The sequence below is a fragment of the Thunnus maccoyii genome, chromosome 3, assembly GCF_910596095.1.
Source record: "Thunnus maccoyii chromosome 3, fThuMac1.1, whole genome shotgun sequence".
NCBI classification, from domain to species: Eukaryota; Metazoa; Chordata; class Actinopteri; order Scombriformes; family Scombridae; genus Thunnus; species Thunnus maccoyii.
In genome coordinates, this window is record NC_056535.1 from 25,341,359 (window position 1) to 25,365,293 (window position 23,935).

At 39.4% G+C, this 23,935-nt stretch overlaps 3 protein-coding genes across 5 annotated transcripts; 2 read left to right on the forward strand and 1 right to left on the reverse strand.

Annotated features, from left to right (window-relative positions):
• Positions 1–193: 193 nt before the first annotated feature.
• On the reverse strand, positions 194–3,705 carry LOC121894451. Of its 2 annotated transcripts, none has more exons than XM_042407065.1 (3): positions 3,263–3,705; positions 1,865–2,075; positions 194–1,135 (listed from the first exon to the last, which is right to left on the reverse strand). In XM_042407065.1, the coding sequence occupies exons 1-3, from the start codon at positions 3,302–3,304 to the stop codon at positions 462–464; spliced, it is 927 nt and encodes a 308-aa protein (XP_042262999.1). In that variant the 5' UTR covers positions 3,305–3,705; the 3' UTR covers positions 194–461. The 2 variants fall into 2 exon arrangements, with proteins under 2 accessions (XP_042262999.1, XP_042262998.1); XM_042407064.1 differs by having other exon boundaries at positions 3,325–3,704.
• Positions 3,706–4,965: 1,260 nt separating this feature from the next.
• On the forward strand, positions 4,966–9,504 carry capza1a (capping actin protein of muscle Z-line subunit alpha 1a). Its single transcript, XM_042407068.1, has 10 exons — positions 4,966–5,071; positions 6,678–6,741; positions 6,842–6,893; positions 6,984–7,047; positions 7,176–7,382; positions 7,474–7,553; positions 7,710–7,788; positions 7,895–7,966; positions 8,336–8,398; positions 8,500–9,504. Exons 1-10 carry the CDS (start codon positions 5,036–5,038, stop codon positions 8,638–8,640), a joined length of 858 nt encoding a protein of 285 aa, XP_042263002.1. The 5' UTR covers positions 4,966–5,035; the 3' UTR covers positions 8,641–9,504.
• Positions 9,505–11,127: 1,623 nt separating this feature from the next.
• On the forward strand, positions 11,128–22,677 carry mov10a (Mov10 RISC complex RNA helicase a). Of its 2 annotated transcripts, XM_042407053.1 has the most exons (22): positions 11,129–11,567; positions 11,655–11,760; positions 11,902–12,086; positions 13,253–13,494; positions 13,590–13,836; positions 14,161–14,295; positions 14,652–14,814; positions 15,077–15,228; positions 15,928–16,098; positions 16,202–16,349; positions 17,255–17,416; positions 17,973–18,076; positions 18,219–18,316; positions 19,189–19,287; positions 19,447–19,555; positions 19,671–19,788; positions 20,692–20,883; positions 20,976–21,047; positions 21,239–21,364; positions 21,465–21,553; positions 21,813–21,931; positions 22,103–22,677. In XM_042407053.1, exons 1-22 carry the CDS (start codon positions 11,446–11,448, stop codon positions 22,165–22,167), a joined length of 3,024 nt encoding a protein of 1,007 aa, XP_042262987.1. In that variant the 5' UTR covers positions 11,129–11,445; the 3' UTR covers positions 22,168–22,677. The 2 variants fall into 2 exon arrangements, with proteins under 2 accessions (XP_042262988.1, XP_042262987.1); XM_042407054.1 differs by lacking the exon at positions 22,103–22,677 and having other exon boundaries at positions 11,128–11,567; positions 21,813–21,936.
• The last annotated feature ends 1,258 nt before the right edge of the window (positions 22,678–23,935 follow it).

Genomic DNA, 23,935 nt, shown 5'->3' on the forward strand with positions numbered 1-23,935 from the left:
TACAATGTAAGTGATGGGGGACAAAATCATGCTAGTTCCTTTTGCCCCACACTATACCTTTTCCTACATGGAATACCTTAATGAACGGCTCCATACTGTTGTTTTTGCATAGAAGTCAGTAATTATGCAAACCACAGACATCTATAATGCAAACATTTACATACACACTCAAACACACACAAGAATGCATACATAAACACAAAATGAGGTTTATTGGACACAATTTTGCTACATTTATTTTAAGGCAAAGAAATAAATACATTCAACACTGTGCACAATGCATATTTGTCACCGTTTTTTGTCTCATACTGTATATGTTTGTCCTCATGAAGTAGCTGAGGAAATTGCCTAATCTTGTGTCTCTGATGAAGTATTATCCCCTCTGAGACGCGTTATGCTCCCGGGCAGTTTGTTTTTGCAACTGTGTTGGTGCATAGCATGATCAACACTAGTAACTAGCTCTATTGCATCACCATTGCTACACAGGGGCCATTTAAGCCAACAGTGGTTTGTAAACAATCTGCTAATTCAGTGGGTGCTTGTTCCTCTGATGCAGCATCCTGTTCAAGTCTTTTGTTCTTCACTGAAGTCCTCTTTTTCAGACATCTTAATGATGGCAGTGGTTGGTTCTGTGCCCTCAGCAACATGTATCCCTGAACTCCACAAGTGGCCAGCAGCTGTCTTGCCTTCTCCATGGTCTCGATGGACCACTTCACTCCTCTGTCGCTCTTTTGCTCGAGTCTCTCCATCTGATTAGCGTTGAAGACTTTCTCGATGTTCTGGATAAGATTTTGTTTCTCTCTTTCTAGTTTGTGTTTCTCCCGCCTTTCTTTCACAACAGCTTTAAGCAGCATCAATATTCTCTCGTCCTTCTTTCGGATGATGTTTTTAAGATGTGCTATTTTACAATCCACAGAGTCAGTGTTTTCCACAGGTGTGGAGTATTGTGTCTCAGGCTCTACACACTCGCAGTGCTCATCAGCTCCTTTCAGTTGTGGTTCCTCTGAGGTGTCACATTGAGCTGCTGTAAAATCCTGGTCATCCAACACACACAGAAACTCACAATGTAAAGGGAGTCCAAAGCATTCAGGTTTCAGTATGTTCTCTACTGGGTCTTCATCCACACTAAAGGGATCTGCAATTGAAGAAATGTACATTGTAAAATAGCAATACAAATGACATTAGACCTATGTTATCATCATAATTATAACTCTCATGTGTATAACCAAGAACATCAGTTCAATTTTGAAACACAATATGTATAAAAATCCCCAGAAGCATTAAATTGTACCGCCAACTAAAGAATGAAACATAAACTCTAAGCTGCCAAATAAACTAATTTTTCTTGAGAAAAAAAAAGCAGATTATTTAATTGGTTCCAAGGAAATCCCCCAATGAATAGTGGTATTTATAGAGAAACTTTTACTTCTTTGAATGGAAAGCTTCAGTGTCGAGATAAAAGGTAGTAAGAGCAGCTCCGTAAATGTATGGCAGTGTTGCCCAGTGATGTACAATAAGTGACCTGATTTAAAGATGGATGAGCACACTAGACTCTAGGGTTCCTGTCTATATCATGAGTGGATTTACTTGTACACAGTGACATATAAGGAATGTGTAAGTTCATTTAGATTTATTATTTATCCTCACCTCTTTTACTTTCTCTTTCAATCTTTTGTTTTTGTCTTAATACCTTTTAAAATTATTTTTCTCTTTATTCTCAAACCTGTAATATATGACTATCTCATAACATGACTCAAATCACATCAGCAAACTGCCACTAAGACTAAGATGATCTGCTTCAAAGAAACTTTCACTGGATAAACAGTATTTTTTGTTTAGGATAGTAACCAAACTTCAGTCTCACCACTGTCCTCTGTGTCTGACGGCTCCTTCTCCACACTCTGGCTGTAGGAGTGTTCAACACTGTGTCTCTCCAGCGCAGGAAACTGGACCTGTGTTTTGTTCAAAGTCTTATTTTGTGGGAAGTGGGTGAACTTGGTTGGTACAGCGTTTGGCTTCAACTTCCGCAGGTTGTCCATGCGCCTGGATTCGTACTGTGACTCCTCAAAGTGGTCCTAAAAACAGAGACACATGTAATGCAGATATGTTTTACCACCAACAATAAGCTTGTTCACAGTAGATTCACATGATAAAGCAGACTGAGCTTTTGTTTATCTGTTTGGCTGCCACTTTTCTGGATCTACAAAGTGTTTGGCTGCATCTCACAATATGCCTATTATAAGACTGTCAAAATGAAATGAGTAACATGCAAGCTGATGTTAATGGGAACACCAGTTGTAAAGCAGCAGTAACCTGACACCAAACAAACAACACTGTCTAAACTCACTCTTCGGTAAACATGTTAAAATATCTCGGGAAATGTTTCTCTTGTATCCCAATGTAAAGCTTTTAAGCTGTGGAAATACAGCCAAACAGTTTCTTACTCCAGGCAAGCAAGTGGCAAATCATGTTTTTCTTATATACTGCTGGAAAAATCCCTGTGAAATGGTCAAGCATAAATCTGTTGTTTAATTCCCGATTCTCAAATACTACAATATGATTAGTTGATTATTCTGCTAACAGAAAAAGAATGAACAATTATTTTATGATATATTATAACTAAGGCTCTGAATGCTAAACACTTAATGGTCCCACTTGTCTCTGTTTTAGGCTATTATAAACTGAATATCTCTAGGTTTAGGACTGTTGTTGGTCAGACAAAAGAAGCAATATGAGCATCACCTTTTATAGACGAAAAATGTATCAATTAAATGAAAAGTAATCAACTGACTAAATGATAATGCAGTTAGTTTTCATAATTAGTTAGTTGCCAAGGGCACCAAAATGTCCAGCAATTAGTGATTGTGCATCAAAATAGCTTGATCCTTTCAGAGACATCGGTGTCAGCTCCAGCATCTTTCCTCATATGCTGTTGCTAAGTAACTAGTGACCACTGGCTCCGTGGCAACCAGGCTGTCACTAAGGGTTGTAATGCTTGACAGCTCAGCATATAGCTGTCTGCAGATTACACGTTTTGTTTGCTCTGAAAACTGCAGGAATAATGTATCTACAATACATCCTAGTCAAACTACTGTTTACGGCGATTAATACAAAAGTGTCATGGTGGTATAATCAGCTTAAAACGGATGCCACACTTATCCAGCTCCATAAACACCTTTTCTCATGACATTATCAAAACTCCATCACCAATACTGATGTGAATAACTCTTATATTGTCATTCAGCGGTGTTTGTACTCTTACATGAAGTACTACTGAGGTTTGTGGGACGAGATGATGAAGCATATTTGGAGAAAGCGGATCACCTCGCACAGCCTCGAGCTGTCGTGCGCTTTCCAGTTGCGCCTCCCAACCATCTTTTCCCAGATCTCTCTTCTGACGGGATCACGGGGGAAACAGTGCAACTTCTTGCCCCTCTCGTTACGACTAGAGCAGCCTGTAGCCGAACAACCTCCCATGATGACACTCAAATCTCCTACTTCCTCTACCTCTGGGGCCACCGTTAATAAAAAGCGACTCTTCTCCGAACTGACAACCGACTTCAGCGGTCACACAAGTTACACCTTCTTGCTCATTGACACCCTGACAAGATACAAACATATGAAAACACGTGTTGTCCAAATTGTGTGGTTATTTTGCTCTATCCGGTCACGCCACATGTTTTTTTTTTTTTTTTTTTTTTTTTTTTTTAGCTTTTTTGTTTCGCTGATGTTCGCTGTCACGTGACGTATAACTTCAACCTGATGCTGTGTTCAGGTAATGTCGGAGTTATGAGGATTACTAGTCTGACTTGTAAAAATGGGGCTCACCTATTACCATCCAAGTCGTAATTATGACTGAGAGACACAATGGGAAACATACCAAACAAAGTTTTTTTCCTGTGAAAATTATGGTATATCGTGCTTAGTAATGCTTAAAGAACGGGTTCACAATTGTTCAAGTATCTTAAGACAATAGTCAGGTTCCCAAATGAACACTGAAATAGATTTTTATTGTTGTAGATAATCATTCTTACCTTTCATACTGGCCATTAGTAGATCCCTTCATAAAGCACTTACAATGTAAGTGATTGGAGCCAAAATCCACAGCCTTTCTTCTGTGCAAAAATGTATTTAAAGGTTTATCTGAAGCCAATATGAAGGGAAATAAAATGAGTGACTTTTGTGATAAAAAAAAAAAAAAAAAAAAAGACTGGAAATGTGGCAGATATCCATCTGATATGACTAACTCAGACTGCTGAAGCCTCATATAAGCATATACGTTTCAGATAAACTTTTAAATGCATTTTTGCACAAAATAACTGTGTGGAGACACTGTGGATTTTTACCCTCATCACTTACATTGGATCTCCTAATAGCCAGCATGAACAGGAGGAATGATTACAACGAGGAAAACGTCTTTCAGTGTAGATGTGGGCATCCGACTGTTTAAGAATTGAAAAAATTGTGAACCCGTCCTTTAAGCATATAGGGTTGCCTGCGTTTTTTTTTGTTTTGTTTTTTTTTACATATGCAAACTTCACCGTTATCCTGGCTATTCAACTGCCGTCCAAAGTCCAGTGCAATTAAGCCCAAAATTTAATGGATATGGTGCTACATTATAGTATTGTTTAACCCTGGAGTCATACAACCGTCTTCAGTTGTCCTATGATGTGATGTGAACACTCGCCACTCGCAAACTCCCATCACTACCATTCATCCCATAGAACGTGAACGCAGCAGGGTTGCCAGGTTGTGAAACTGTCTGCGTCACTTTTGTAGATGAAATCAATGCAAGTTACAATCTATTTTATTCAAGCCTTTTTGAGATTAAACTAGCTAACGTTTATACGATGTTCAGCCATTCTAATATTTATTAATCTAAGCTAGTAATTTCTATGGTTTCATTAAATATATTTTATGTTGATTCAGGACAACGTGAAAAGTGAGTTTGTGCAGTAGGGCTGTCGCTGCTGGGAGGAGTCACACATACCTGGCAACATTGACAGTCGCTTTGTTAACACTTCATTGAGCCAAGATGGCAGATTTCGAAGAGCTCAGCGAAGAGGATAAGGTATAACAATATAAATTCATTCTGAAACTGTTTTGTTGTACTTAACCTTTGTCTTGAAATAGCAGTGCTATATGAAATCCTTACTATGCAGCATGAATTACCGTATTAGGAGTCTGCTGGTGAAGCTAGCTCAGCCTAGGCAGTGTTGTGTTTGACAGTTGAGAGTTGTAACGTTACCGTGTATGTTGTTCCTGTGCACAAATACAGAATACAACTTAGCTAACTTGTGTGATTCAGGCCCTCTTTGACTGATAAATAAGTATATGTGCGGCTTATGTTATTGTCTAGTTTAGCGTGACTGTAAATGTATAACAGCTTGAAGTGGTTAGCTAATGCTAAATCGAAGGAAGTCGAGCTACTTCCTGCATTTACAGTATGGATAATGACAGTGCATCGGCAGCATAACACCACCCACACCCAATTCACTGTTACTTTATTTTTAGCTGCCTAAACCGGTGCTGATAACATCGAAAGTTAGAAATTAGTCACTCATGTTGCCGGGGCTTGCTGGTGTTTTGTATTTTAGCTTGAACGTCTGTAAGTTTTTGCACCCAGACTCCCGGGACAGAGGCAGTCCTCCTGCAGTGTTGTTGGGGCTTGTAGTGACTCTGCATCATGCTGCTACATGTTGGAAAATAACGCTTTGCATTCCAAAAGCCAATGGTATGGCCAAGAGTTTACACCTCCCAGTCCTACTACTGCAAACATTTAAAATAAATGTAAATAAGTCATGTGATTGAGGGGATTGACATGACCAGTTTTAACTTTTATTAGATATCAACTATCTACTTCTTATAGTAGGATATTGTGAGTTTGTGCCTGTGAGTGCTTTCTGGGCTCTGAATGGAGGGACTATTCAAGTGCGCAGTTAAACTAGGTTGCTCATTGTAATGTCCCTCTACCCTTTCAGCTGGACAGCCCATTTGTAGGTCATTGCCAGCTGCAGCCTGAAGGCTCAATAACCCTGTGTGTCTGACAGACGGCATCACTGGCACAGCCACACTAATATGTGGTAGTGACATTAGGATGGATGTAGGACTGGTTAAATCTGTGAAGGTCATAAATAAGTGATGACATAAGAGAGGGGGTAACCTCTTTATTATCAATAAATGCTGCTTCCACTTAACTATATGCTGCTTAATTTTGTATAACTCATACTGAGTGTTACCTTATGAGAGTACCTGCCACAACTTTTTCACTCTGTGGCTTTGACACCACATGCTTACACATGCATACTGGCTGCTAAGAAAAGCCCCTGGACGACATACCCTCCCTGCCATCTAAGGAGTGGTCAAAATAGAGCTAACAAGCCTGAGGCCAAGAAAGTTAGCAGATTGCTCTCTGCTTCTCTCTAGTGGCTAGTTGCAGGTTCTTCACTTCTCGTAGACATCACCTGCTGTATCTCAAAAGAGAATAATATGACTACATTTTCCAAAAAACATGCAGATTATTTGGCTCGTGACTAAGCAGATTGCTGTTATTCCGCTCTACCAGTTTCTTCAAGCAAGGAGGGAACAGAACCTTAAACTACACAGTGTTGTTAATGATGACGTGATGCCGCTTGCTATTTTTAAGTTTTATGACATGGTATTTTATTTATTTCAAGGTCCGTATTGCAGCCAATTTTGTGATCCATGCTCCTCCGGGAGAGTTCAATGAAGTCTTCAATGGTGAGTGTTATTTGCGATTTAAAGTTTTAGCCCTGTCTGCAATCTAATGTGTGTGGAAACAATTTGTTAATACTTATTGTATGTAAATTCTTGTTTTCAGATGTGCGACTACTGCTCAACAATGATAATCTTCTCAGAGAGGGCGCGGCTCAGTGAGTTTTGTTCTGCTTTTTTTTTTAATTTAACAAAAATAATGATGTTCTGGACGTGAAATCAACTTGTGTTTTTCTGTTTTGATACAGTGCCTTTGCCCAGTACAACATGGATCAGTTCACTCTTGCCAAAATTGATGGATATGAAGACCAGGCAAGCTTTTTTTTTGAAAATGATTTTAGATTATTTGCTTTTCACTAAAATTGAATCATTAATGCCTGTGTAAACTGTCATTGTAACAGCAGGTTTCTTCTATTCATCTCTTTATGTTTCCTCTGTAGGTCCTGATAACGGAGCATGGTGATCTGGGTAATGGCCGCTTCTTTGACCCTCACAACAAGATCTCCTTCAAGTTTGACCACCTAAGAAAGGAGGCCAGTGACCCGCAGCCCCACGAGGGCGAGGCAGCCCTCAGGTCATGGAGAGATGCGTGTGATTCTGCTGTGAGGGCCTACGTCAAGGAGCACTACCCAAGCGGAGTCTGCACCGTAAGATCGCTCTCACAGTCTGCACCGTAGCTGCCATGTTCAATAGTACACAAAATAAATCAGCCTCATTCATCCCTTTTATCCACCTCAGGTTTATGGGAAAACAATCGATGGCCAGCAGACCATCATCGCTTGTATCGAGGGTCATCAGTTTGAACCTAAAAACTTCTGGTAAGTTGACAGAGGATAATGAGCACATTTTCGACTCGCTAACTAAATTCGCCTAGACGATAATGTTGGTGCAGCATTGAGGCAATGATGTATAATTTTGTTAGGTGTGTTTGGGGTTGGTTCTTAAGTGCTCTCTTCTACAACTTCTGTTTCCAGGAACGGTCGCTGCCGGTCTGAATGGAAGTTCAGTATTTCACAATCTACAGCGCAGGTCGTCGGAGTTTTGAAAGTGCAGGTATGTTGAGTCATCATTGGGTGCAGTGTGAGCTTAGCTTTGAAGTTAGTTTTGTGTCACTGTTTTGTGTCATCACCCCTGTCTTTATTTCCTGTGTTTATCTCAGGTACATTACTATGAGGATGGAAATGTGCAGCTGGTCAGCCATAAAGATGTACAGGAAGCTCTGACTGTGTCTGTGAGTATTTTATCTTATTAAAATACTTGTATTTTACACTCTGAAGTGTTATTAAAGAGTCACAGATTCTTGTTTAACTACGGTCTGTGTTTGCGTTTTCAAACAAAGCTAAGTGCTGTCCATTTAAATTTTGGACCGCAACTAACAATTATTTTCATCATAATCTGCAGATTGAAATTGTATAGTTTGGTCATTAAAAAAAAATCAGAAAACAGTGAAAAATGTCCATCACTTTTTTTCAACTTCACTTGTTTTGTCTGACCAAACCCCGAAGATATTCAGCTAACAATGATATAAACCAGATAAAAGCAGCAAAGTTTGTCAAAGTTTAATTTGTTTAATAACAACATATTATTCATGTTTTTGCAGAACGAGAGCCAGACTGCGAAGGAGCTTGTGAAAATTATTGAGGATGCAGAGAATGAATACCAGGTATGTGGGAGTAAAAAAATCAAACAAGTTCCCTCCCATATAACTGATATTTACAACTTATTCATAGCCAGAAAGCGTAACCTATTTTCTTTGTTTTTCAGATGGCCATCAGCGAGAACTATCAGACCATGTCCGACACCACATTCAAAGCCTTGCGTAGACAGCTCCCGGTCACCCGCACCAAGATCGACTGGAACAAGATCCTCAGTTACAAGATTGGCAAAGAGATGCAGAACGCTTAGAGGACAAAGTCTGTTGGGGTTACGACAAACTGAATTGGGGAGAAGCTGATGCTCGCGCGAAGATGTGTGATGCAACATAATGTACTGTATGTCCTTCTAAAACAGACATTTGTTGAGGGGGGGTGGTTTTTCCAGAGAATGACAGCTTCTGTTGAGCACTAAGATGGGATGCCTTCATTTAAAAATTACATTGAGTGGTGTAACTGTCGCTCATTTACAAACACATATTATTATTTTTTCAACAAATAATGCCTTTTTTTTTTTTTTTAGTGACACTGTGAAAGTTTGGGTGATTTCCCCGCCATTCAAATTCTCACAGACACAGTTTCTGATCCCTCAGTGCTTCAGTCGGCTACACATCCTCCCAAACCCCATGACTTTCATGTAGCAACTAATTTTCACTCTTTATATAACATACCTAATATTCTTTTAAGAGCTTCCAATACCTCTATAGTTTTTTATTAACAGAGGGCAAATATGCAATTCGATATGTTGGAGAGAGACTTAACAGTATCAAATTATACAGTTTCTGTTCCAGTCAAAAAGATCCCATCTGTTTATATTTATGCATTCCTCTGGATGCAGCATTGTGGCCAGCGGGCATGCCAAAGTATAAATGACTTTTCTTTTTTTTTTTTCACTCACTGACCAGATTCTACCTTCCCTCTTAAAGTTGGACTTTTAGTTAGCAATTTCTCTCTGTTGTAGAGAGACATTTTCCGTGATAATCCTTCTATTTCTGTAAAAGTATTGGCATCCTCCTGCCAGCTGTTTGCCTTTAGCTTTTGCTATATTTTTTTATACAAACTGTAAGTACATTTATTATTCATGAAATAAAAATGTTGCACCAAGTATAATCTTCAAGCAATGGTAATATTTTGTGTTTTACATCATGTTTGGGGTTTCAAAGGAGCCTGGGCACCAAATGTTTCTTTGGTTGAAGGCTGAATTCAAGGCCGTAGTTACAGTATAATTGAGGGCACAGATATCATGTTTTTTCAGATATCTTGTCTGGGAATTTGAGGGAGTTATTGACACATTGACCTGACAATAAGTATACATTTCTCAGTTAAACATAAAAAAAATTGCAGAAAATATAATGAACAAATAAAAAGTAAAAAAATAAATATTTAAGTGTGGTTGGTCAAAATTCTCTTAGGTGGAAGCAGTTCTGGGGAAATTCGGACTCATGATCTCAACATTTCTAAAATCTCAGCTATACTGTCATGGCTGCATAGATTTGCAAACATTTAATGCTTTGCTGTGACATTAGCTGTAACATGCAGACCAACGTCCTTTGAGATTTTCTTTATAATGAAGCACACAAGTATGCAACTGATCATTTTGCTTTAGCTTTGTATTGGCTGTATGTTTATGTGCTTCATGTCCATAATCAACGCTATGTTTTGAGGTACCTGTACTTGAGTATTTCCATTTTATGTACTTCCACTCCACGACATTTCCGATGGAAATATTGTACTCTGTACTCCACTACATTTATTTGACAGCTTTAGTTATTTTTTCAAATGAAGATTTGACACAATGGATAATATAACAAGCTTTTAAAATACAACACATTGTTAAAGATTAAACCAGTGGTTTACAACCTTTTTGGCTTTTGATGTCTTACAAAAACTAGTTGGGGTCACATTTCAGATGTCTGAGTTGTTAATAGCTCCACTAAATAGTGATTTTTCCCTCTAAACTTCTCCCATGGTTTCAATAAATCTTCAAAGGATCCAATATTTCACCAAAAATCAAAGATTAGAGAAAAAGTCCAAAAACTGAAAACAGATTTGTGTATCAGAACTTTGTCTTCTTTCTTCTGCCATTAATCATCTCACGACCCCTCAGATTTATCTGGTGACCCTTTGGAGGGGCCAGACCCCTAGGTTGGGAACCACTGGACTAAACTAGCTAACTGTATATAAAGTAGTTCAAACTAGCTCCACCTCCAGCAGCTACAACAGTGACATGCTGCTTACACACTGATGCTTTAGTAATAATAAGTTAATGATGCCATATATAATAATGTAACAGTCAGAGGGACCAAACCACTACTTTTATTATCATACTTATGTACATTTATTTATGTACTTTAACTTAAGTAGGATTTTTCATGCAGGACTTTCACTTGTAATGGAGTATTTTTACATTGCTGTATTAGTACTTTAACTTAAGTTAATGATCTGAATATTACTTCCACCACCGATACTAATGGACTAATGAACTTTGGTCCATTTTACATGACTCCAGTACCTGCTCTGTTGATTATGTAATGAACGCAAACCAGGGAGCGTCAACAACAACATGTCTGAGCAAGCCTGTGAACTCCTTATATGACAGTAATAAAAACATTTTAATTTCGGCCCTTTTAAAGACAATTAAAGACAGAACATGTCGCACTTAAGTTTTTCGTTTCTATTAGGTATTTTTGCTCTGTCGCCGAAGTGTTTTCGCTCGGTTTGTGTGAACCAGTTACAGACGCTCCCTGGTTTGGAGCCGTTGGGGAGCGTTCATCAGCTCGACTTTTGCGCTAAACTGCGCCGAGTATGAGATCTATAAATCATGAAACCGATATTTTCACCTATCAAACAGGTGAGAAATCGATGCCCGCATTAACGGTTAACGCAAAAGTCACGCAAAATACGTAAAATTTCGGAAATATCCTCCGTGTCAGAGCGCATTTAGACCAGACGCCCACGTTAATGGTTCAGGAAATTCACAGTGATCGCTGTCCAGCAGCCGATGAACTTCCTGATTTCGGTCAGTTGATTGTCAGCAGCAGCGGCCCGTAACGTCAACATGCCGTCGGTTATTGACTCGCTTGAATCCGGACTGGACTTCATTGGATATCTGGGAGACAGAATATCCAACAACAGCAAAAAGGAACTTCGGGAAATCTACAACTCTGAATTTAAGGGCAGGTGAGCTTCAGAGACAAGTGTGTGACACATGCAGGTGTTGTGTATAACTCTCCTAACTTAATCTCTGTTTTGTATGTCTGTTCATAGAGAGGGAATAAAACATCCTAGCTTTTCCAGTGTCATCTATGCTCTTCTGAAATTCAACAAAGCCCACATAAAACATGGAAAAATCTACATCAATGTCAAACCTCAGGTATGATATGCTCATATATCTCCATAGCTGCCTGCTGCTGTGAGGAAATAAACCTGGACATATTTTGTCTTTTGCTGCAACTGCAAGAAAACACAGAAATAAAATGAGGACGCATCATTATTATTTTTATTCTCACTGTAGGTTCGAGTGTACTGTGACCAGTGGAGGAAGCCCCGGGCCCCTCAGCCGCACAGTCCCAGCTCTGGCCCTCAGAAAACAGCTGAGACACCTGCGCCCTCCTCTGTTCCCTCCACCCCGGTGAACCCTGTGCTGACCCCTAAGAAAAAGCTGGCTACAGAAGTCCTTAAGAAGTTAAAAGCTAACAGGTAAGTTTCTTTGAAGAATCAGATTCCAACTTTATTATCCCACACAGGAAAATTGGTTTGGTTTTAAGACATACTAATAGTTTTATTTAAGACACATAAAAATACTCTGTAGGTATGGAATCTGCTCTTTCTCTTTCTCTGGAAAAAATGCAGAATCTATGAATATGCAAATATTGTTCATTTGAAAGGTTCAACTGCTGGACACAAAATATCTCCTACTCTCTCAAGTGTATGTAAACTGGACACTTAAGGTTTGACTTGGGAAAGTTGTATATTTTACAGCGATTGGCTTTCAAACGAGTTGTGATGTCACAAATATAATAAATCTGATGTAAGGTGAGCACAGAGAAGCTTTCTCTCTTTAGCAGATGAATGTGTCAACAGTCTTCTAGTGTCAAACTCAGCACAGTGAAGCTCAAACATCCAGAAAAAACATTTTTAAATGGACGGGGACTTTAAGAATGAACAGTATAGAGGTGCAACTAACAATTGTTTTTTAATTAACAATTGATCTGCCGGTTATTTTTTATCCATTAATCAGTACGGTCTAGACCTGCTCTATGTGAAAAGTGCCTTGAGATAACATCTGTTGTGATTTTGAGCTCTATAAATTAAATTTGGCTCGACTTGAGTTAGTCGTTTTGTCTGTAAAATGCCAGAAAATAGTGAAAAATGCCCGTTATATCTCTTCAAATGTCATTCAGTTTATCATCACAGAAGACAAAGAAACCCCTAAAATCATCACATTTGAGAAGTTGAAACCAACAAATGGCATTGTCTCTTTAAGTTTTTCTGTCGATTGACTAATTGTTGCAGCTCCAGTGCTGTGTAGGATGCTGATATGTTCATCAGACCCATATTGCATTCTCACACCAATAGCAGATTTTTTTCACTACAAGAAAAATGTGTTGAAGTTACTGCATGAAATGACTTTTTGGATTATTTCTATGGCAGTCTTGCTTTCATTTTATAGCAGACAGTCCAGGGAGAAAAAGGGAGGGAAACGGAGGGGAATGCATACGTCCCTGGTCAGACTCAGACTGGGAAAGTTGTAGTTACATGGTATGCATTGTATGCTGCTCAACCACTGGGATGCATCGGCTTTTTTACACCATGTCGATTTATAGTAGTAAACTCTGCAGCCTGATTGCGTCTCTCTCTCACAGGAAAGAGTTGACAGCTGACAAGGGGGGCATTGAGATCACCTCTGACCCCGTGGCGAGCGGTGGCAAGGTTCAGATCACAATGGACCGTCTGAAGGAGTTGTTCATCGTCAGGTTCCACATCGTGAACAAGGGAGCCGACTGCATCCACTTCACCTACTACACCGCCCTGCACAATATGCGCTGTTTCACTCTGGAGGACGAGAGGAGAGTCACCAGAGCCTGTCCGCTGTTCCTCTGTCCTGGTGAGACAACTAACACTCATCATCTCCCTCTGAACTGACTGAAGAGGTAATTAATGCTCACAGTTCCCTCTGTGCTTTTATTTTTGCTTCCACAGGGGAAAGCTATGAGATTTTGGTCCGCTACAAGCTGTACCACTATGGATATTTTCCTGCCACAATGTACTTTGAGTTCTGCCCGGATCTACCAGCATCTGTGCCCTTCTGCATCGTGAGGGAGATGGAAGCTGCAGCCAGGACTCCGCTGGCTGTGGAGCTGGGGCCTGTGGCTCCTTACAAACCATTTCAGGTGGTCACACGCAAGCCCGTTGACACTGTGATAGTGGAGGGAGTGCCTCCCGAGAGGTATGCTATTAAAAACGTATTATATACAAGTCTGAAATTCACATTCGAAATGCACTTTTACGCCTGGTTGTTGAAAAAGAATCATGCTGGTCCCATAGTTTAAGAAATAATGTCGCACACTGTCCTGCTATATCCAAATAGAATGAGTAGATTTCATCCACAGCAGCAGGGAATCCATTATTACAGATGTCAGTTCAAATGAAGTTATTTTCTTCACTTGTAATTTAGATTGATCGGTGACTGCAGCCATACTGGTTACTGAAATTGTGTTTTATTATTGCAGACTACAGTCATGATGTGTTTGTGTTTTATTCCTCCCTGCAGTTCTGTTGTCCAGCATCTAAAGATGAAATTAGGAGACTACAAGTACCCTCGTTACCTAAAGGAACTGGCTAAACAAAGGATGGAGGACTCTGAGTATCTCTCTGCAGCTGCCAGACAGAACCTGGCATCAGTGAAGTGAGAGGAAGACCTAATTAAACACATTTAACACTTTATGGAGCTAACTAGAGCAATGAGTAGCCGATTAATTGATTAGTTGATCGTTAGGTAATTAATCTGCAACTATTTTGAATAATTGTTTTGACCAAAAACAACCAAAAATGCTTAAAATGCTTAGATTTTGGACTGTTGATCAGATAAAACAAGATATGTGAAGATGTCATTGTGACCTCCAAGAAATTTCAACAGGCATTTCTCACTAGACAAAAAAGATTAATCAATTATTTGAGAAAACAATCTGCAGAACGTTATTTGCAGCCCTGGAAATAACCTCGCCTTAAACGCAATGTTTGTTTCTGTACTGTTATGTCCAGGGGTCTCCTCCACTCTCCCTTACAGATGAAGAACTACCTTCATCGATTTCACCTCCTGCTACACCTGGAGGAGATACAGATGGAGGTGGACATTAGGAAGTATGACCTCCACAGTCAAACCATGACTCAAGACAAGAGCAACAAAAAGCTGCTTGCACTTAGAGTAAGAAAATCCTCATCAGAATACAATATCCTACCCACTGACTGTCCTCATTTGTTTGCTTTAAAGTAGCAGCAATCAAGTCAATTCTGTGATCTGAAAGATATTATCTTGTCTCCAGTTTTTCCTGTATGAAGTTGTGTTATTGAGATTGCTGCACTTTGCCTCTGAAAGCTTGCTAATCTACTGTAAGCTCAGCGATGTGTGTCGGAAAGGAATAAAAATGCATAACAGAAAGAGGACCAACATTTGTATTCTCCAACAGGTACCTGGTGTGGCTGAGAATCGGCCATCCGTACTTCGAGGAGATTGTCTGAGGGTGTCCAAATCTGAAGACACGGTCCAGCCGATCACTGTGTACACAGGATATGTGCACAGAGTAGAGCTAGACAGTGTGAAGCTCGGCTTCTCACGGAGGTAAAAGCTGGACTTAAAGGCCCTTTTACACTGTGCGATTTATGGCTGTCTGACATGAAAGTTGACAATCGTGAGAGAAATGTGGTAAAATCCAAACTGGAGGTTAGATCGCACTGTGAGACACGTCCACCAACGACCGATTCAGAGCTTCGGCAACAAAATTCACCGTAAGGCAAAATATTGACAGTGTCAAAATGTGAAGACCGAATTCTTACAATGTGACTGCTGCTATGACCCACATCAACAAACGAAGCAATCAGAATACGATATGAAATGACACAGAATACACTGGCCGGTTTCACATTTCATACGTGCAGTTTTCCGAATAAAGTTTTGGGAGAAAACACACTCATTCTCCTCAAAATGTCCATGGCACAAAAAACAAAATGATGGAGGGGAAACGAAAAAAGAAGTTTGTGTGACTGCATTTTCAAATACATGCGTGGCGCAGATGGATGACATGAGCTGATGACGTGCCTCTGCTTTCATACGCTTTTTTTCTATTTACATCGTAGCACTACGATTCACCACACATTCAGTGTGCAATCTGACATGTCTCAAATAGTTTTGTAAAGTCTGACACAGACTGTGATTGTTGCTACACAGTCTAAAGGTGCCTTAAGCTTACTTGTCTGCTTAATGCTCAGAATAAAGGCCCTAACACACATGTTCTTTCCTCGCTTTCTGCTCCTTTTTCAGGTTGTTGCAATTTTTCCTTAGCAATATGAAGTTTGAAGTGGAGTTTACGATCAACCGATACCCCTTGAGGCTGCAGCATCGGGCGATGGACTTGGCAGCAAAACATAAGCTCGGAGATGTGCTGTTTCCATCTGGTGCAGCAGTGACTAATATCCCCATGCCTAAACTCAGGTATGGTGCCTGTATTTTAAATTTGGCCTCTGCTCCACATTTTTTTACTTTAATGTGTTTCACCAATGTGCAAGGTGTAAAAATCCATTCCTACGTTCTCCAGGATGTTCAACCGTCAGCTGGAAAACAACCCGGAGCAACAGGCTGCGGTCCAGCGCATTGTAGCCGGATCATCAAAACCTGCTCCTCATCTTGTGTTCGGGCCTCCTGGAACTGGAAAGACGATTACACTGGTGGAAGCCATGAATCAGGTATTTAGCACCTGTTATAAGTCACCAGTTAGACCCTGAAAATTCAGGAATGTGTTCTCATGAGAGATTTCTGTATTTGCGTTTTGTCTGTGCTCTCACTGGATTGAAGTGGTTTGGGCCTTGTTGGTAAAGAGGTGATGTCACCTATTTCCTCCTATCAGATTTTAACAACATGAATCATAATCTGTTGATTTGTTTGCCTTGGTTGCCAGGGAGACGCCACAGTCAAATCTGATCAAACCATGCCCACGCAGGCTTGAAGAAGCAGATTTGATCATTAAAGTCTCATTAATTTATACCTAAGAATGTTTTTCACAAAGTTGTTGCTTATTTTGTCATAAATATTTAATGGTAAAGAGAAATGCTTTTATCAAAACCACATTTTTTGTTTGCATAGTAACTGTCTTCGATTGTGGATCTGGAGTATAAACTCTCATATTTATTATTTGTGGGTTGTGCAAGGGGGAGCTGTTCATCAATAAAACAAGAGGCAGCCACAAAAAGGAGACTTAATTTCCCATAAAGCCTTGGCTAAATTTAGTAAATTTATTCTGTTAGATATCTGACAAATTGTGGGCTTAATATTTCCTCCCATAAAACTGGATTTGTAGACTGATGTTCTAAATGTTCTAACATCACTGTGATGGAGGTAAATAACTGGCTGTAATGGGCCTATAAAAGTAAGTCATAGTGTTTAAAATCATATAACCGCTCTTGAGCTCATAATTGGCCTGAACAAATTCATTAATGCATTAATGTGTTTTAACTATGTATGATTTCATTATTGCTACTAAGAAGCACACGTTATCTAAAGCCGCAATAAAACCGTTAAGGAGAAGTGGAAAGCGTAACATTGATTTGTCAGTAATGATAAATAATGAATTTCACTCTGCTTACATTGTCAGGTCAGCAGAGCAGATCCATCAGCCCGCATCCTGGCCTGTGCACCTTCAAACAGTGCATGTGACTTGCTCTGTGAGAGACTGATGGTACACATGGATCCTTATCAGGTTTATCGTGTGTACGCCAGCAGCCGTGACCCAAGGACCGTCCCCCAGCAACTACTGGTGAGCATCAGCTGGCTTTTTTTATGTTAACAGGATAATGAGCTGTCTGGCCATAACTCAGCTCAGGTCTTATTGGTGTTAAATTGTCTATAAGCACATTTCAGCCTTGATATCCTGTGATTTACATAGAAATGATCCAATTAACCAAATGTGTATCTGTACGTTTGTAGGACACGAGACGTTTAAGAATAAAAAATGAAATTGAAAGCAAAGATATTTATGTGTCAGAGTAACTCAAGCAAGTACGCCCGCATCTTAACCAGATACCTCATAATCAGTCATCTGAACGATTTGTGATGTTTGTTTGTTGATCCAGATGTTGTAACTAAGTAAAGACCAAAAATCTCTGTCATTGTAATCAAAGACATTGTAAATCTGTAGCCTGTTCATTAAAACTCTTGGGGAATAAATGTGTGGATCATAAAACTAAACTTTTAATAGAAGAGTCTGAGATAAACAGATATCTGGCTTTTGAATGCTTTAATTAGAGGATGAATAAATGGTTGGATGGAAAATGTACTTTTTCTCATGTGTGGTCATATCTTGGCTCTTGCAGAAACATTGTAACTGGGACCAGAGACAAGACGCCTTTGTGCTCCCAGATACGGAGATTCTGATGAAATACACGATCCTAGTTACAACTATGGTCACAGCTGGCAGGTAAGTACTAAGTGTTGCATACACTGTAATTATTCAGTATTTTAAAGACACTTTGACATCATCCTTTAATGTTTCACAACATGAGCATTTTGGACTTGGATATAACTAAAGTAGTATTACTGCTGTGGGTTTTTGTTTTTAGACTTGTGTCTGGAGGAATCCCCGTTGGCCATTTTAACTATGTGTTTGTGGATGAAGCAGGACAGGCAGTGGAGCCAGAGTGCGTCATTGCTATTGCAGGTAAATACTGAATATCTAAATTATCAGTATAGTACAATAAATCTTCAGTTTTGGTAAAACTTTGATGAAATCTGCAGAGTCTTACATCCAGTTGCCATTAAAAGTTAAAAACAGGCATATTTTGCAGACAAGAGTAAGTGATAAGTTAAAATGCTGCTATCTGTGAAATCATATATAGATCTTTCATCCATTAATCTGTCCAGCAGGATTTCTCAGATAATATCTAATGTACTGCTGGTTGGATTTTAAAACCAGAAGCAGTGATCCTCCTTTGCATCATAATCCAGTACATAAGAATCATATCTTATGAAATCTTACTTTGCCAAAATTCAAAAGGATAATGAACACTTTTACCACTGTTCTGATGGTTTAAAAAAAAAAAACTAATTTAAAAAACTAATTTCACTCAGATTAAATGATAAAATGTCATCTTCTTTGTCTTAAAGACTGCATTTTAAAGAACAAAATATACTCTCTCAGAGCAAAGTCTTATGATGGAGTGAAGGAGGTTCAGAGTCTGTCCGTTGTACAGGACTAGATCCAGATTTCTGTTGCACTCCTCCTGTCTCTTCTGTGAAGGCATGCAGCTTCTGTATCGCTGCCAACACAGCTGCCGATGAGTGCGGGTCATCAGTGAGCATGTCCAGTGGCGGAAGCAGGAATATGAGAAATGTGGAGGACAGAATTTGCAAAGCATTCGTTGCTCTGTACATTTTCACAACTTTGCAAACCTGGCCAACAGTTTGCAGACAGTGAGGGAATAGATTCCCTTAAACCTGTCTTAAACTTAACGAGTAAGTAAGCTTTGCTACACCAGTGGTGTGATATTAATGAAAACTAAGTGGAAAATCTTGTTACTCATTGTTTCACAGGTCTGCTCAATCCTGAGAAAGGTCAGTTGGTGCTGGCAGGAGATCCCAAGCAGCTGGGACCGATCCTTCGATCACCTCTTGCAATGCAATATGAACTCGGTGAGACGAGGCGGATTAAATCACTGTCTCTAACACTATGATAGTAGTTATTGTGTATTTTACTGATTAAAGTGTAGGATTAAAGATCATCTGTTTCTATTTCTGTTTAGTTTCATTCTGTCTCGCATTATTCAATTATATCATTTGAATGTTCTCCAGGGCTTTCTCTGCTGGAGAGGCTGATGAAACAGAACACTTTATATCAGAAGACTACAGACTCTGGCCACTTTGACGGCCGCTTTGTCACAAAACTGCTGCGAAACTACAGGTGTGTTTTCACTATAATCATAATCACTTGATTTTGTCCTTGAGTGGCTTATTTTGAAAGCTGCTGGTTTGATTAAAACTCTTCAACTTTCTTGTTTTTCTCCTTCCTCTCTCAGGTCTCACGTGGCCATTCTGAAAATCCCCAACGAGCTGTTTTATGAGAATGAACTGCAGGTATTCGCTGACCAGTGGGAGCGCGAGGCTTACTGCAACTGGGAATACCTTCCCAAAAAGGTATGCCAGCAAGGACATTTGTTGTTTTTTTTAACTTCTGAAAAATTCTGTAATGATCTAAACATCTATATCATACAAATGCATAGCAAAACTGATCGAGTGGTGACATGTAAAAATGGCTATGCATATTTCTGACAAACAGTGACCACTACTCTGGTTTTACATGCCAAAGTCAGAGAATAGTCACACAGAGAATACAAAAGATGCTATAGAGTTACAGTGTGTAAGATCCGGAGTTGTTGGAGCTTGACTCATACCAGGGACTAAAAGTTAGGATATCTTCACCTCTGCTGCGCTGATTTTATCTGTCACTCAAAAGTCTCCCAACTTTATGGAAGCAAAATACAAATTCACTGAATGGTCCCTCTTAATTGAATTTCCAGTTTCATAAGGCATCACCACCTATATTATCCATATTATAAAAAAAAAATCAATAAGACAAATTAGATCTCATTATGAAAAAAAATCTCATTTGGAAACAAAGCGAGCCATTTCCTCTGATAAAGGCCTGGTGACCAAGAGGATTTATTGTTAAATACTTGAATTGGACCTATTGTAAGAGTGCAGAACCTCTCCATATTTGATGTGTGGAGTATTTTTTTCTTCTCACAGCTTAGTCCTGAGTGTGTTGATCTTCACAAACTAAATTCTCATTCATAAAAAAGGGCACAGCCTTGAAGGGGCTAGTCAAGGAGGGATGCTCCGTCTCAGACAGTTGAGAGTGACACAGTAGCCAAAAGGGAGATTGAACAACAAAAATAAAATAGAAGAATAAACATGTGGGAGTGTTTGGGGTGAACTGTTCAGATTTATCGTGAAGCATCAGCACCGACTCATTCACCATCGTCATCATCGTATTCAGTAAAAATAACTGACGGCTGCTGACTCACATCAATGCTACAGGGCTTCCCAGTGATCTTCCACGGGGTGATGGGGAAAGACGAGAGAGAGGCCAACAGTCCGTCTTTCTTCAACGTGTCCGAGATTGAAATTCTGGTCGACTACCTCACCAAGCTGATGGAAACGCAAGGAAAGAAGGGTATCCCCAAACTCACTGCAAAAGACATCGGCATAATCGCCCCCTACCGGAAACAAGTGAGCCTGCATGGTGTTGTCATTTTTTGCTTCAGAGATGTGGAAAGTTTAAGGACATTGGTTTTAACAAGCCATGCTTACTTTTCTAACAGGTTGAGAAAATCCAAAAGGCTCTGAAGTCTGTCTCAGCGTTGAGTAGATGGAACGATCTCAAAGAGCTCAAGGTTAGCGATGATGCTGTTAAAGACATTATGCTGTAACAGTTGATCTTCTCATGATCTGCTCATATTAAGTCTCTTCTCAGCAGAATCAATACAAGGAAATTAAAAGACTTGAGTTCATCTGTTCACAAGTGTAATTAAATGATTAAGGATTGTTGAAAATCTCTGAACTCAGTTTCTCTTCATGGTATCAGGTGGGGTCTGTGGAGGAGTTTCAGGGACAAGAGAGGAAGATCATCATGGTTTCTACCGTCCGCAGTAGCATCAACTATGTCAAGATGGACGAAGACTTCAACATTGGTTTCCTGTCAAATGAAAAGGTCTGGACTATATGAAGTGACACTGAAAACAGCAGCTTCTTTAAAACAGTCATTCATTTCTTCTTGTTTCTTTTTTTTTAATGTCTATATCTACTTGTAGAGATTCAATGTGGCCGTGACAAGAGCCAGATCCTTGCTGATAGTCGTGGGAAATCCTGTGATCCTCAACAAGGATCCCACCTGGGAGAAGTAAGGCAAAGCAGGCCACGGACGATGTTCTAGCAGTGTTCAGAGACAGAAAGTTGTCAGAAAACACAACAGCCATTAAAACATGATGTGATTATTGATATTGAAAGTTCATTGGAAGCAATATCACCACAAATACTGTTCAGTAGCTGTTCTGGAGCTTTCAATTCCATCACATGATTGTCTTTTTTTGAGTCCGCTTTAAGGACTTCTCTTCTCTGATGGCTTAATTTGTGTTTTGTTTTGTTTTTTTCATTTGCAGGTTCATCAGCTACTGTGTGCAGGAGAGGGGTTACACTGGATTTGACTTTAAAGATGCAGAAGGAGAAGACGATATTGTGTCAAGACTGGCAAACCTGAAAATCAACGTGGATTCTGGAAGTTAGTACAGCTATAACCTCAGTTAAAGTGAGACAGATTACCTTCAAATGATGACCTGCGCTTGGCTGGATCATTGACCAGCTGAGATAGTAACAAGCTGCATCTGAACAAAACATATATTCATTCTCAGTCATGAAATTAAACTTTTGTATCTCTCTGCATTTGCTGTAGGTCCTCTGGCAGAGGAGAGTGCCCTCCAGCAGTACGTGAATCCAGAATGGAAAAATGAGCATTAATATCTTCTTTAGACAACAAACACAAAATGAAGAAGTGTTTGCAGTGTCAACCACAAAAGACCATTAGATACAAGATGTGTAGCAAGTGTCAGAACTTCATTTTTTCTCTCTTTGTGCTTTAAACACAACATTGGCATTAATTATTTGATTATCCTCTCCTTATGAGCCTTTCTAGGAAAAATTTGCATATTTTGGTGCAATAAACAGTGCTTTGTTTTTGATGACAATGCCGAAATGAACCATTGCATCTTTTGGAATATACCTTTCAATTTCTCTGCTCAGTGTCCTTAAATAAAGCTGTCGTTTACAGCAAGTTCATTTAACATGAAGATTGCTGCACATGAGCAATCGATTTTCTGGGTTAGACAATAAAGAGCGACTGTTCTATTTCTCAGGAATTTATCACCATGTCTTATTGCTGTTTGCACTTTACAAGTCTGTGTCTCTTTTTAACTCATTTATTCTTTCTAACAGCAGTTGAGGACTGAAAAAATAAACTTTTGAACCGTATTACATTGCACATTGTCATGACTAACATCCGTTTGTTTAATCATCACACAATTTGCATATTTTGCAAACCATATGATGTCACAGTTTTCTAGAAGAACTGGCCAGGGAAAGCAGTCAGTCTTGTCTCAAAAATAGTTTATTAACAATGTTCATGTTCACTTCAGATCAAACATTCACTACAACACTTTCTGTTTACAAAGCATTATTATAATGAGCTTTTATATAAATCTGGAACCTTTATAATTTCCAAATACTTCCAGAGAAAGAAAGAAAAGTTACACAACACTGAGCAGAAGCTGTTCCCAAAGACGTGTGCATGTTAGTGCTTGTGTGTTTGTTTGTGTGCACACCGTATAGACCCATGGTTTACTCATGCATGCATCGACATCGTAAGGACAATGTTTGATTTAGAGCAACATTATCTGCATACACATAAACAGCAGTATAGTACATGCTTTTAGTGATATGTTCAACACTAAACTCTCTGCTGCTCTAAGGCAGCGGTTCTCAAAATGGCATTCGGGGACCCACAGAGGTCCCCAGAAAAAAAGGGGAATTTATTTGAACTGTAATTTCATCCATAAGTAACACAAGGACAGAATATATTTTGGTCATGGGTTTCATACAATTTCTGTAATAAAACATGTAAAAACAACAATCTTATCAGATGGGGGACCCTGGGACAAAATCTTATCAAATGTTGCTCTAATTTGTGTCAGTTTAAGGGTCCTTGATGTGAGAAAGTTTGAGAACCACTGCTCTAAGGGAATGCTTTCATCGTTACGCTGTGCTTCCAGCTGTGAAAGTTATTTGATTTTATCTCTGCCAACCTTTAATTTCCAAGAATTCCTTGGAATTAAGCTTGTTGAGACCCGTGAACATTGTGTCACAACTATGAAATGCAAAACTCAAGACTTGTGTTTTCATTGATAGAAATCTTTAGTCATAAGGATCTTAATCAGTTTGCTCTCGCCTTGTTAGTGTGCTTCTTCCACATTAGTGCCCAAATTAATGCACAAAGTCCAGAGTTAAAACACAGTATATCCACCCTTTAAAGATCTGAGGTAACATTAACATGGTGCTTGTGTATGTGTGTGTGTGTGTGTGATTGCAATCAATGCCCTCTCTCCTCAAAAAAAACAACAAAAGAAAACACATCTACACCTCAACTGAGCTGTGGAAAATGCAATTAGTTTCCGAAGTTGTAACCTCTCCACTGGATTACTCAGTGTATTTTCTTGGCCAGTAGAGGGTATAA

What these genes read in the sequence shown, in the direction of transcription:
- LOC121894451 (XM_042407064.1), bottom strand. Translation starts at nt 3,477, where the DNA reads ATGGGAGGTTGTTCGGCTACAGGCTGCTCTAGTCGTAACGAGAGGGGC. An exon ending in ACAGCTCGAGGCTGTGCGAG is followed by an intron (nt 2,076 to 3,324) that starts GTGATCCGCTTT and finishes CTCTGTTTTTAG; the next exon opens with GACCACTTTGAGGAGTCACA. An exon ending in GTCAGACACAGAGGACAGTG is followed by an intron (nt 1,136 to 1,864) that starts GTGAGACTGAAG and finishes CTTCAATTGCAG; the next exon opens with ATCCCTTTAGTGTGGATGAA.
- capza1a (XM_042407068.1), top strand. Translation starts at nt 5,036, where the DNA reads ATGGCAGATTTCGAAGAGCTCAGCGAAGAGGATAAG. An exon ending in TTTGAACCTAAAAACTTCTG is followed by an intron (nt 7,554 to 7,709) that starts GTAAGTTGACAG and finishes TTCTGTTTCCAG; the next exon opens with GAACGGTCGCTGCCGGTCTG. An exon ending in TCGGAGTTTTGAAAGTGCAG is followed by an intron (nt 7,789 to 7,894) that starts GTATGTTGAGTC and finishes TGTTTATCTCAG; the next exon opens with GTACATTACTATGAGGATGG.
- mov10a (XM_042407053.1), top strand. Translation starts at nt 11,446, where the DNA reads ATGCCGTCGGTTATTGACTCGCTTGAATCCGGACTGGACTTCATTGGA. An exon ending in AAAAGCTGCTTGCACTTAGA is followed by an intron (nt 14,815 to 15,076) that starts GTAAGAAAATCC and finishes ATTCTCCAACAG; the next exon opens with GTACCTGGTGTGGCTGAGAA. An exon ending in ACGATCTCAAAGAGCTCAAG is followed by an intron (nt 21,048 to 21,238) that starts GTTAGCGATGAT and finishes TCATGGTATCAG; the next exon opens with GTGGGGTCTGTGGAGGAGTT.